The 14066-nt window shown below is 36.7% G+C and overlaps 1 protein-coding gene across 2 annotated transcripts in view; it reads left to right on the top strand.

Moving 5' to 3' along the window:
- Positions 1 to 685: 685 nt before the first annotated feature.
- Positions 686 to 14066, top strand: part of LOC113117460 (intersectin-2-like) — a 29722-nt gene continuing 16341 nt past the window's right edge. For both annotated transcript variants that reach the window (XM_026286149.1, XM_026286148.1), the window contains exons 1-15: positions 686 to 910; positions 5604 to 5679; positions 7128 to 7220; positions 7428 to 7491; positions 7573 to 7739; positions 8580 to 8786; positions 9599 to 9680; positions 9785 to 9927; positions 10690 to 10753; positions 12144 to 12281; positions 12435 to 12538; positions 12979 to 13241; positions 13322 to 13471; positions 13590 to 13730; positions 13852 to 13939. In XM_026286149.1, coding sequence (XP_026141934.1) covers positions 5673 to 5679; positions 7128 to 7220; positions 7428 to 7491; positions 7573 to 7739; positions 8580 to 8786; positions 9599 to 9680; positions 9785 to 9927; positions 10690 to 10753; positions 12144 to 12281; positions 12435 to 12538; positions 12979 to 13241; positions 13322 to 13471; positions 13590 to 13730; positions 13852 to 13939 — 1711 coding nt within the window. In that variant the 5' untranslated portion in view covers positions 686 to 910; positions 5604 to 5672. The remainder of the gene's footprint in view (positions 911 to 5603; positions 5680 to 7127; positions 7221 to 7427; positions 7492 to 7572; positions 7740 to 8579; positions 8787 to 9598; positions 9681 to 9784; positions 9928 to 10689; positions 10754 to 12143; positions 12282 to 12434; positions 12539 to 12978; positions 13242 to 13321; positions 13472 to 13589; positions 13731 to 13851; positions 13940 to 14066) is intronic.

Raw genomic sequence — 14066 nt, 5'->3', positions numbered from 1 at the left:
ATAGTGCAAGTAATAACAACTGTTTTTTGCTTGTTGTAAATAAATAAATAAATCAGTCAGATGTAGTGATGAGGAGGGCTGAGGAGTCTGTGTGTGTGTGTGTGTGTGTGTGTGTGTTGAGGGGTGTCAGAGGGCAGAGTTCAGTAAGGAGACAGCTGTAGGGAAAAATCCTATGGAAAAAAGCTGTTCCTGAATTTTGTGGTCCTTGTCCGGAGGCTCCTGAAGCTCCTACCGGAGGGCAGGAGGTTAAACAGTCCATGGTCAGGGTGAGAGGAGTCCTTGAGAATGCTGCGAGCTCGATGTAGACAGCGTTTCCTCTGGATGTCCTCATGCAGGAAGTGTTGTCCCTGTGATGCGTTGGGCAGTTTTCACCACCCTCTGCCGTCAGCAACTGAGCAGTTCCCATACCAGACTGTGATGCAACTGGTCAGGATGCTCTTAAAAGCACACCGGTAGAAGTTCACCAGGATTGCTAAAGACAGCTGGTTCTTCTTCAGTGTCCTAGATAGATAGATAGATAGATAGATAGATAGATAGATAGATAGATAGATAGATAGATAGATAGAGAAGGGCCTGGTGTGGATTGAGTGTAATGTTTTGTGTCTAGGGAGGGAGGGGCTGAACAGATGTGTTGCACTGAAACGCTCGTAGCTCCTCCCATCATCTGCTCTTAAAGGCTCTTGTGCGCGCAGCGCTCGTGCACGTCTCGTCGTCAGCCATGTTGTCATGTTGTTTGTCTGACAGCGCCGTATAGCAACAGGTTGTCAAAGACTCTCAATAAAACACTGCAGAAATTCTTTAAAGAAACCCTGAAAGCCGCTTGTCATCACGTTAATTCAGAGGACAATGGAAAAGGATATGTTTTCCTCCCAGGAGAGTTTTCGCGCAGTCAATAATGCTGTTGTGTAATGTGAGTAACGTTAACGTACCTCTTGTAATACTGCTCAAATGTCTGCTCATGTTAATGGTATATGAATTAATCACACTTTATAGCTAGTTAGAATACAGATACAGTACCTGTTATACAAATACAGTCTATGGTAACTTGCATGTAACGTAATTGAACATTTTCTGCTGGTTTTACAGTGGTTGTGTGATGAGTTGGGAAGTGTCCAGTTTCACACTTTTCGAAGTCCTTCAGAGCTTCATAGTACAAATATTAGAGTTCATTGTGAGTCATGTGTCAACTCATGTAAAAGACATGATTCAAAGTGCCTTCGAGCATACTTTCTTCTCACAAACCTGCCAGACGAGAGGCAAACCCGTCTTTCTGCCTTTCACTCTCAGATAAGATGAAGCAGATACTGTCTAGTGGAGTTAAACAAAATACGTTAGTATAAGTTAGTATAAATGGTTATTTGCTTTTGTATGAGATATTTTATTGCTACAATGACTCATTCTCTACGTGACAGTTTCCGGAACATGATCTAATAGATAATGATGATGATGGTTGTTTTTCTAAACTTAATGCATTGGCTAACTAGACAAAAATTTTGGCCATCACAGTCATTGGTCAGTGTTTCTGATCCTTTTATTGGTCTGCCGTCTTTTTTGTTCCATAGCCTGGACTTCATATTGATCAATTTGCTCCTGATCTCTCTCTCTCTCTTAATAATGTGCTATAATTTACTCTATTCTGTAAACAGTTATATGACATCACATAACAATCTTGTTGGGCTTTTAGGGCTCTTTTAAATTAATATTAATCTGTGTTAGTTGATTCCTTTTCAGGAAATGTCCTTGTAAATTCTGGATCAGTGAAGGAGAATGATTTGTCAAACCATAATGACTGATTTTTGCCCTTTGTTTGCAGGTGAATGAGCACATTGCACATAAAATATGTTGGTGGAACAGTGCACTTATTGTTAACTAAAACAATTTATAATGTGATCATTGAAATACAACCGAAATAAAATAATAATTGGCAAAAAATAAATCGCAGAAACTCGTAACCAGATGAATAATTTTAAAATGAAAACTGAAAATATAAAAATAAAAGCTAATACTAAAGCTATAATACTAAAATATATATGTACAAGAAAAATGGCAGTTTTTAAACCTAGGCCTACAGCCAGGGAAAATGTTGGCAGGGCAAGTAAAAATTAAAAACTCATGGCCCAATAACTGCGCCATCAAGATCCTTTTTGTTGAGCCCTGATGCAGTGATGTTTTAGTAGTGTGATGTTTATGTACAGTGTATTATGCTTTCTTGCCAGCTGTCTGTCTGTTTGTTCAGGCTTCACTGACGTGACCTGCATGACCTTCTGCACATAAAGCCATCTGACAACGTCTCTCAGAAAGTGGAAGAGCTCTGGGTTCTTGAAATCAGTCAAACAGACGTATTTCAGTTAAATGGATTACAAAACTAACTAATTGACGAATAAGCAAATATAATTTAACAGTATAGGGACATGAAATTGTACCAACCGCCCTCAGCACCTCTGGTAATAATGCCAGAGATGTTTTATTTATTTATTTATCTATTTATTTATTTTATTACATGATCAAGGCTACACGCTCACTTCTACAAGCAATGCTTTCATTTTATGAGATCTGAGGATTCAGTGGCAAGAACAAAAGTGAACGGTCTGACACACAGACAGGGTTTGTTGGTCTTAATGTGGCTTAATGTCCTCTCCGACCACGAGGCTGTGGGTCCAGAGCGTTTAACATTGTTTGTGACCTGTTGACATCCTGTTTCGTTTTTGCTTTCCTCCCACTTCCTTTGTTCTTTTGTGGCTGTTAAATCATACACAGGGTGGAGGCAGGAGGTGGCGGGACATGCCCAGCTATGACCTCACAGTCTATCTTTGCAGTTCTCACATTGTACTGTATACGTCATTAAAATAAAGTTAGTGAAGGAAGCATGACACCATTACATTGTCCTTTTCTCTGTGATTGAGGGTTTCCAAAGAATTCATATAGTACCAAAGAATTTGACGTTATAATTGACAAGCAAATGATAATATTATGGAAAGAAAAATTTATTTTTAAATGTTTTATTAAGAGCAGAATTTTCGATATTTGCTGTAGATCAATCCATGCAAAATTTGACCCAGCTGCAAGTAACATGCAAAGCCACAATGAAATAACATTGGTCTCTCAAAGCTCTCAGGAACACAGCGGTTTTGGGTGATTTCCCTTTGACTCAATATGTACTGGAAAGAGAGCTATGCAACGCATGCAGTTTCCAATTTAAATATAGTTATTCTCATTTAAATATGCAGTTTGTGAAAGATCATTCAATTTAAATTTTACATTTAATGTTTGTTTGCTTTTTATTAATTGTTTTATTTAGCCGTAATGGTAACGACATTTTTAATGTTACAAAAATTAAATAAATGCTTTTTTGAATGTTTTTATTTTTTTCATCCAAGAATCCTTAAAAGGTATCATTGTGTCTACTCAAATATTAAGTAGCGCTTAATACAAATGTTTTTTTTTGTAAATAATGATAATAATTAAAAAGTTTCTCAAGTAGCTTTGCCATAATCACAGGAAAAAAATGACATCTTAAATATTCAAATAGAAAATGGCAATTTTAAACCGTATTAATGTCACACTATTATGACTTGATGAGCATTAACAATTTCTTAAAAAAAATAAAAAATAAAAACACCTGACCTGCCTAATATTTGCACAGATTTGGTGTCATGGCATTAAATGCAAATAAACAAGTCACTCAATCTGTCCACCGCTCTTTGAAAAAAAGAAAAGCACAGCCAGTGTGTTAGATGGGGAGAGAATGAGAGAAAAGGGAGTGATACGACACGCATGACAAGCTTGCCCTATCCGAGCGCTTTTCTGGAAGCTTGTCCTGTCTAACTGCATTCTGTTCCTCTATTGACCTGCTCCCACAGCCCCACCAAATACTGCCACACATCACTTCCTGTCAGCTACTTTCTCCCTGTTTTCAACGTGTGTATATTCTGCTATCAGTGATTGGTTTTGAAGACCTGACAGCTGTCAGTTACAGCAAAACTGGTCTGTTAAATGACTTCTGATTAGTGGTAGTCCTATATTAACCTAGCTGATGCTTGGACATTTTGGGATCGGCCGATATTAGATATTAGACAAAAAAAAAAAAGTCATAAGTCTGGGTGGTCTAAATGACTTGTCTGTGGTGGGACAGTCTTGTATAATTATGCTGGATGGTGTCTGCCAGCTTGGACTGGCCGATATGTTGATATGATCAAAAATATATATATATATATATATATATATATATATATATGTATATATATATAGAGAGAGAGAGAATGAGAGAGAGAGAGAATGAGAGAGAGAGAGAATGAGAGAGAGAATGAGAATGACAAATCATAAACCTAGTAAGTTGCAAAAACTTAAAGTTGCAAGAATGAAATAATTTAGTAGAAGGGTTGGGAATCGGAAAGCTATTCTCTATAGCCCTACTGCCAGCCCCCGGCCTGGTCAGATGTGTTTCTCAGGGATATACAGACAAAGATACAGTCCTTCAGTTTTCAAATAAACTAATAGTTTTATATTTGCTCATCCTTTTTTCCCTGTGGCAGCTGCATATCGTAAGGCTGCATTTATATGACTGTAATTTATTCCTGTGATGGCAGAGCTAAAATTTTGGCATATTTGTGTTTGTGTGCGTGTGAATGAAATGTAATGCAAATAGGATCTATATACATGTTTTTGTACTTGCATATATGTAAATCATTGTCCATTATGTCTGTTTTGGTCTCTGCCTGTACCCATATCAACTCACCCCAGTCATATTTAATATAATTATCTGCCATCTCGATCTTTTTTCATGTGTACAGTACAGAGATGATGTCAGAATATAATTGATTTAATGTGTGAATCAGAGTTCTTGGCTGACTCCCATTAGTGACCCCCACCTCTGACATTTACCGGAAGCATTACCGTAATATTTATTCAATTTGCAAGAGTTATATATGATTTCATCCATCAGTGTCAGGCTTACAGGAATAAACCTACATAGTGCTTTTATTTCATTATACGTCCGAAGACATTATTAGGAGATATAGAGTGACAGCTTACAATTTTTGTTGATTTAAATTTTGCATTTGTACCAATTGACATATTTTTGCTCAGTTTAGGCCTTTTTATAGACTTGAGGTATTTTTCCTCTTTGAGAGTGAGCTTTATATTCTACTGTATCAAATTCATTAAAAGTTCAGTTTGTTGGGTTTTCTTGGCTCTTATTTCATGATTCAGGTTTTACGGGGTTCAAGTGTTGTTTCCACCCAAAGTAATGATCAAGCTTTCTTTGATCGCAGTGAAATCAGTTTCTCATGTTATTAGAAGGAGGATATCGATGCAGTCAGTCATAAAAGTGTCATTGTTTATTAAGATTTTGCACATAGAGCATTAGTCTGTTGAAAACATTTGTATGGGGAGTTTATAGCGCTCATCTCCTCCCTCTCACCCTTCCTCTCTCCTTTACACATCCTCTTCTCTCTCTTTCACTCTGAGAGTGCAGGACGGAGATAGCGACAGCCCTGCACTCCCCTGCCTGCATTATTAATGAGTGGACATTTCTTCTTTCTCTCTTTGTGTGTGTGTGTGTGTGTGTGTGTGTGTGTGTGTGTGTGTGTGTGTGTGTGGTGCAGATGACTGATCTAGCCAGCTGAGACGAGGAGATCAGGACCGCGCTCCTCATATCCCTGCCACCTGCAGCCATGAATGGTAAGAGCTCTGCTTTATATTTCTATGTGTGTGTGTTTACCCACGTGTCCCAACCAAGAGGATTTGTGTGTCAGAGGACCTTTAGCCTCATAAATGCAGTAGAACGTGAGTTCTTTCCTATTTATCGTGTCTCTATCATATTTGCGGCGTGTGTGCAGGTGCTACGCTGCTCTCACACACTGCAGCATGCGTTGCTCACACACACTAGCGGCTCTGACCATCCGCTTTGATTTCTGCCTGTCAGCAGCCCATCTGTCACACTGACACCTCACTGCTTATTGATTTAGCTTTTTTGATAGCTGACTTGTGCTTGTTAAAATGGATATACAACATGCATATTGCTGTACATTTGAATAACTTTTATCCGTTCACCCTGTAAATGTTTCAAGGGATGTTGTTTATTGAACGTTAAGTTTTATAAGATATTCTGTGGCATGTCTGCCTTTTCTTTTGGAGAATGGTTGTTTTTAAGAAAGGTGAATGAATTAATGAAAATGAATGTGTTTGGTTATTCAGACAATTCCAGCCAAAATGGCTGCTGTTCTCCTTGTTTTGGATAAGCATTCAAGAGTTAAATTCAAGGGACTGGTAGAAAAAAAAAATGTATCTAGCTATATAATGTGATGGAATGGATATGTTATGCTCGGCTAATCATATTGTGAATGTTAAATGGCAGTTTAAATTGCCAGATTTTAAACTTGGCTCCTCAAATGATGTCATTTCCTCTTCATTTAAAATGGCAGCTCACTCTTAATGTTATGTAAAAATTGAATGCAGTTGGTGGTGATAATTTTGTAAAACGGAAAATGTACACTTTTTCAAGTTTTTTTTAATGAAATAGTTGAAATGGAATATATGTGACTTGCAAATGCATGTACAACTTGTTAAAAAAAATCAGAAGAATGTCATTATATTTTTATAGAAAATGTGTATAGGTTTTTTGAAAGAGTGTTATGTCTACTGCAGCTTTAAGCTGACATAACTCTGTAATTTCAATAAATATCAGGGTGACACGAAGTAATATTTAATTTAAATATTTTCATCTTAAATCTTATGAAGTCAGACCTAGACAACACAAATGGGAATGTGAAATAGTGTATATATATATATATATATATATATATTATTATTATTATTATTATTATTATTATTATTATTATTTTTATTATTATTTTTATTTTTTTATTTATTTTTTTTTTATTTTTTTTTTTGTCTTTGCATTGTACACTTGAACCGAAAGACCGAAGCGATGTGCCACATATATAATTCGAACAGCCTGACTATGCATTATGCAAATCTCAGTGTAGCTTGACTGTAACTGTGCATTTAAATGTACCTGCTGATATTAGAATATTGAATCTGCCTGCACTATTAGTAGTTTATTTCTTATCCCTATTTCTTTTTTCTCTTCTTTATCTTTTATTCATTTTGTCTACGTTTCTTGTAAGGTGGTCGGAGTATTTGGGCTATAACCCCAGAGGAGAGGGACAAACATGATCAGAAGTTTGACACCCTCTTGCCAGTACAGGGCTTTGTTACAGGTATGTGATGGGGAGCCATTGTTCAAATGTGTTAATTTTAAAAACCTTTTATATTTTCCTAATTATTATTATTTCAATTTTTAATGTGAGTTTAATCTCTTGAAGTTAATAATATATAAATTCATTTACATTGTACTTCATATAAAATTATTTACCAAATATTTCATTTTATTTAATATTTATATTTTATTACATTTTTGTGTATAGGGGAGAAAGCAAGAAACTTCTTCATTCAGTCAGGGCTTCCCCAGTCTGTGCTAGCTGAGATCTGGTAAGAAATCCTGACCATGCACAGTCTTTAAAAAGAAAAAATCGATGGAGAAGTCTTGACCCGTTTGTTTGTGTTTGGTAGGACCCTGGCTGATATGAATAAAGATGGTAGGATGGACCGGCTGGAGTTTTCTATAGCCATGAAGCTGATCAAGATGAAACTGCAGGGACAGAATCTTCCTACAGCTCTGCCCATCATCATGAAGCAGCCACCTGTGCCAGTTCCAACCATGCCAGCAACACCTCTCGGTACGCTGCCTAACTACACTATATCCTGCAGAGTGATGATCTAAGAGGGCACTGGGATTGTAGCACGCTTGCACTGTAACCAAAATGTGAATCAGTACACCATTTGTTGTTGTGCCTATAGATTATTAATGTTAATCTAATTATCACAATACAGAACAGGCCAAAGTATTTCTTTAGTTACCATATCCGGCCGTAAGCACACATGAATGCTGCCCAAACAACAATATTTACTGTTCAGCAATCTGGCCTGCATTGTATGGAGGTCATTGAAGTCTTAAAGGTACAGTAGCAGTTTAGTGTTAAAAGGATACCCTCAAGTCATTCCGAACCCGTAAGACCTACAAGAACACGTTTTGTGTGCAAAGAAAACAAGCTGTTGCTTGCCTCCATTTTGGAGAGTATCACGCTCATCATGTATGAGCACACTTCCACTTCCACACGCATTAACACGGACATGCGTCGGCACGCAAGACACAGCAGACTGGATGAGGAGGAGAAGAAGAATTATTGATTTAAAGGTTGATAAAAGTGCAAAAGATACTTCCCCATTTGCTAGTAGAACCTCAATCCTCGTGAAAGACCTTCGTATGACAGCAGGTGCACAGCTTGATGGCCACAAGAAGAGTTGAGTTGTAATGTGGAACAGATGGCTGTAACCACGACCTTCAAAGTGTACAGGAGAAACATGTCTTTAGCTTTTTAGCTTCAAGATTTAGCTCTTGTTTTTGATATTTGTAAAAAAGCTTTCTATAAACAGAAGTGGTTTGAAAACCTCTCAAGCAACCTTGTTGTCTTATTGTCTAGATGTGTCTGTTTGAATTTGACCTTGTGCTTTTACAGGAATGGGAACAATGCCAAATGTACCCATGATGCCCAGCGTGCCCATTCTGACCCCTATACCAATGACCACCATGAGCCCCATGCCGGGCATGACTCCCATGATGGGCACCGGGCTGTCAGTGCCAGTGATGCCCACCATCAGCACTCCAGCCCTGCCTAATGGACCTATAGGCATTTTACAGCCGACCCACATCCCTCTCTCTTCCAGTAAGACAGCAAGTCAAGCCTGAATCTAGTGAAATTGTGCTATTTGTCTTTTAAGATTATGACAGTTCGTAGATTCAGTGTGGCATTTCTGATGGTACACTTCAGGTCTTTATTTTGATGATATTTATTTTACACATTATTAAACCGTTTGGGATCAGTAAGATATACTGTGTGTGTGTGTGTGTGTATAAGTGCTTTCAAATGATTAATGGCAATTAATCTCATCCAAAATAAAGGTTTTTGTTTACATAACATATGAGTGTGTACTGTGTATATTTATTATGTGTAGATATACATAAATAAATACACATGCATGTATATAAGAGAAAAGTTATGTTTATATATTATTTTGGATATATATATATATATATATATATATATATATATATATATATATATATATATATATTATTTTTATTTTATTTATTTTTTTATAAACTTCTTCCAAAAACTTTTAAGAATCTTACTGAGCCCATACTTTTGAATGTTAGTGTTACGTCATTGTGGATACGTTGTAAAGCCAAGAGCCAATGTGAATATACAGTGTGCCAAAGGTGAAATGACACTGATCTCTCACTGCAGTCAGCATTTTCTTTGCTTCAGCTTGTAGCTTGTACCTATAAGACTGAGCTATATCGTGATTTAACAAGCAGTCCTTTATGCATAAACTGTCTCAAAATGACAACTTTGCAGCTTATGTTATTGTGCACGATGTGTTCCTTCATTAATTGCTTGTACACTCTGTCTCTGAAAGAGTGTTACTGCCTAAATTTTTCTTTAAGGTGTGTTTGTTTGTGTTTTTTTTCCCGTAGCTCTCCCAGTTTCAAGTTCCTTTTCCTCTTCTCCACTGGGCTTCTCTGCCACTCCATCTTTGCTGGACCTGGGCACGAGCAGGTCAGGAACTTCCACACATAGACCTTTATAGTGTATAATTAATCCACTGCCTGTGTACATAATACTATCTGCACACAAAGTGACGTGTGCGCTTATGTCTACAGCTCAAACTCCTCCTCCTCCACTTCACTGACCAGCAACTCTCCTAAGGGTGGCCCTTCTGATTGGACCATCCCACAGGCATCACGACTCAAATACAGGCAGCAGTTTAACAGCCTGGACAAGCAAATGATTGGTTATCTAACAGGTATTTAATTACAAAGGCTTTAAAAAAGAAAACAGTCGTTTGTCTTATTATTGTGCAAATAATTGCCAGACCGAATAGTTCAGATAGCACTTATGGGTTCAGATAACACTTATGTACTGTAGGTTGTCTTAAGGATGCCTGGGGACAAAACTTTTAAAATGCCTCTGTGATAATCTCATGGTTTTATGGTTAATATGGGATGTAGAGACTTTAGCTGAAGGCTAGTAGTGCATTAGGATGGCAATCCACACCCATGTGGCTCATCCACAAAGCAGTTGACTGTATCACTTACATACCTCATGACAAAGACCCATGTGCTAGAGAGTTTCAGGAATGAGGACGTGGGTACAACATGACTTTGGAAGGTTTATTTCACAGGTTTATGGCATTGAGTATAAGCCCACTGCCTACATCTCAGGGGCAAGCTGTTTTGTTACACGAAATTTGAGAATGGCACTCATTTTTCTGTGTGAAAAGAGTTTCTAGATGTCGTAATGTGTTGATGGTTTAGGAGGTTTCTAGCATTGTGACAATAGAAATGGCAACCAGCTCTAGTCAGACCAGTTGTTTTAGTACAGCAACAGTATCAACAAGCTGGTTGTAAAAAAAAAAAAAAAGAGAAAAAAAAACCTTCAGTAAAAAAAGACATGGCAAATAGGCATTTTTCTCCCCTATAAATCTAGTAAAAATCATTTTCTATGAATATGGTAATTAGCATCCATATGAGTTCTTTTATTGCTTTTTTTTATTTTATTTCTACAGGTCCTCAAGTGAGAACTGCAATGGCTACAACAATGCTTACTCAGACTCAGCTAGCTGCCATCTGGTAGGTGTTTGCCCCTTCCCAGTATTTGCATAAAGCATTTTTTTTTTTTTTTTTTTTTAAGAAATCTTGGTAACACTTTCTATGAAGCCCGTATTTATAACACATTATAAGTGTATTCTTAAGGCATTATAATGAATGCATAATACATTATAAAAAACATAATATGTTGTATCATCTAATGAATATTCATAAGAACAGTTTTAATATATTATAATATTTACTTATTTGTGGTTATAGCTTTTAGGAGTATATTGATTTATAACACAATGAACACGTTTTATTCACTCTTACAATTTATTATATTTCTCATAGTTATAATGTATTCTAAGTCTCATAGCTTGCCGTTTTTCTGATGCTACTTTACTTAGAGCGGTCAAAGACTTCTTATATGTAATAAGAAGAAGAAAAAGAAGACCAACCATAAGATGAGATGAATGTGTAATATGACGCATTTGCTTTGAACTATTTTTATTGTAATATCAGTTGGATTATTTTGATGGTACCCTTTAGTCACCTGTTGATAAGTAACTATGCAACTACATGTCAACTAGAGTATTAGTATGTCTGCTACTGTAAACATATGCTAACATTTTATTTTGATGGTCAACCAACAGATAAACTGACTATATTGTTTTTGCAAGTACATCATCTTACTCTACCATACTAGATTCTACCGTTCTTGAGCTAACTAATACTCTAATGAGAGTTAGTTGGCATGTAGTTGATTGATTAAGGGGACCAACAAAATAAAATGTAACCATATAAAACATAGAATTTTTTTCAGTAGGAGTATTAAGCTCACATCAATTAATTAACATTAGCTCCACAGGAAACACTCAAATAACACTCAACATTTAACCACTCACAAGCTGTAGTAAGATACTGTGCAGATCTTAAACAATGTCAAGACATGATACTGTCCATTATTCTGTAAATTAAGTTTTTTAATTTTTAATATGGTGTTCATTGTGTGTTATATAAACTTAAAACCACATAGACGTAAGTATGTTTTATTATAATTGTTATGATTATTCATGAGTTGATATATTATTAGGTTTTTTTATAATGCATAATGTATTCATGATAATGCCTTAAGAATACCCTTATAATGTATAATAAATACGGGCTTCATAGAAATTGTTATTACCGAAATCTTAATTAAGGGATATTATATTGCACAAGAGCAGGTGCATGCAATTTATATATATGTGATTAACAGTTGTTTACGACAGGCCTAATATTATGAAACATGTAAAAGTGGCTTCAAAATACTTCTTTTCTTTGTATATGACATTTTCTGTTTAAAATTTAAGTTAGCACATTTCAGATTGTATAAACGTATAGTTACATGCCTTGATTTACTGACATGTTTTGTATGTTTCTTTGTCAGGAATCTTGCTGATGTGAATAAGGATGGTAAACTACAGGCTGAGGAGTTTATTCTTGCTATGCATCTGGTAGACATGGCTAAAATGGGACAGCCGCTGCCTATGGCACTTCCTTCAGAGCTGCTAGCGCCAACAATGAGGTACTGTTGACTAGCTTGTTACCTGATATCCGATTGGCTGAAAACTTTCACATCCAAACCATTGTTCATCAATGTAAAAGACATTTTAAATTACTGTCTGAATTGCTTAAATTGTTTTGTCAATGTTTTTTCTCCATAAATATGAACATTTAGGGGGAAGCTTGGTGATTCTGTGAATGGAACCACTCCCTCGATCTATGCAGGCCTGGCTGAGGACCTCTATGAGCCTGAGCCTCCACAGAAATCAAGGAACAATTGTATGGGTTTAGTCCACACCCATTATTACATAATACAAATATCTATTACTGTCACTTTAAAAAAAGAATCCTCCCACGTTTACACCAGGTATCAAAGAGTTCAAACAGACACATTCTATTTAGGCACACAGATTGTGTAATATTATTTGTTTTGGGGAAAGACATTTAAACAATTGGTATAAATAATTTTCTGAATATTGAATAAATATAATTTTAGTCTGCTTACCTGGCTGTGATTTGCACCCTACTGATTTTTCAGCTCCCTCTCTCCATATTGCTAAAAATTTATAAATATTGTTGTATTAAAAAAGAGGGATATGTTGCCAAAAAGAGGGATAAAACATTTCACAAAAACAAGTTCTATTTATTTTTTTATCAAATATAACAGCTGCTTGAAAATTCCAGTTTATTGTAATAATATGAGTGCTTTGTCTATCTAGTGACTTTTGAGGATAAGTTTAAGAAAAATATGGAGATGGGTAATGCTGAGCTGGAGAAGCGCCGACAGGCCCTGCTTGAGCAGCAGCGCAGAGAAGAGGAAAAGAGGGCACAGAAGGCCAGAGAAGAACAGGAGAGAAGAGAGAGGGAGGCACGAGAGCTGGAGCTGAAGAGGAAGAGGGAGGAAGAGCTCCGACTGGAGCGACAGAGGGAGCTGGAGAGACAAAGAGAGGAGGAGAGACTCCGAGAGCTGGAGAGGAAGGAGGTGAGAGGAGGTTTCAGATTCCTTTAAAAAAAAAATGTGTTTAAATTTTATACTAACCGCTGCTTTGGTGCTCCTTACAGGCAGCCAAGAAGGAGCTGGAGCGCCAGCAGCAGCTTGAGTGGGAGAGGAGGAGAAAGCAGGAGCTCCTAAACCAGAAGAGTGAGGAGCAGGACGAGATCATCAAGCTCCGAGCCAAGAAGAGGAGTCTGGAGATGGAGCTGGAGGCTGTGGTGAGGATTTAGGACATCAATTTAACAACACGTTTCTATTATGTACAAAATTGTTATTATACCTATTTTTTGATAAAAGATCAAAAATGCTTGATAAAAGATTTCTCTCTCTTTTTAGGGCAACAAGCAGAAACAAATCTCTGACAAGCTTCGAGATGCTGAAGGCAAAAAGAGAATTCATAAAAATGAGCTTCAGATGATCAACCAGAAGAGAGACTCCTGCATCACAGACATCAGCTCTCTGCAGAAACAGTTAGAGGTCTGACTGCTGCATCCGTAACGGCACATATGAATTCTGAACGGGTCTTTGTGTATTCAAGTTAAATCTATTGATTAATTTCTTACTAAAATGTCCATTTATTCTTTAAAATCTTTTGCAGGAATTTAAAAGGAAGTTGGGACAGTCGACCATAGAACAGCAAAAACTCAATGACAGACTCCGCAGCCTGAGTCTGAACAACCTCCCTAGTAAGACACATGTGGCCAGTTTTGCTATTTTTAAACTTTTTTTTGTGTGTGTATGATATAAGCATCTGGAATTGTGAACAAAAACTTGAGCATGTGAACTTTTTCCCTTATAATTGTGTGTAGTTTT

Source organism: Carassius auratus, chromosome 17 (genome assembly GCF_003368295.1).
Source record: "Carassius auratus strain Wakin chromosome 17, ASM336829v1, whole genome shotgun sequence".
Taxonomy (NCBI): Eukaryota; Metazoa; Chordata; class Actinopteri; order Cypriniformes; family Cyprinidae; genus Carassius; species Carassius auratus.
Note: the sequence above shows the minus strand (reverse complement) of the source record. Positions and strands in the feature narration are given on the sequence as shown.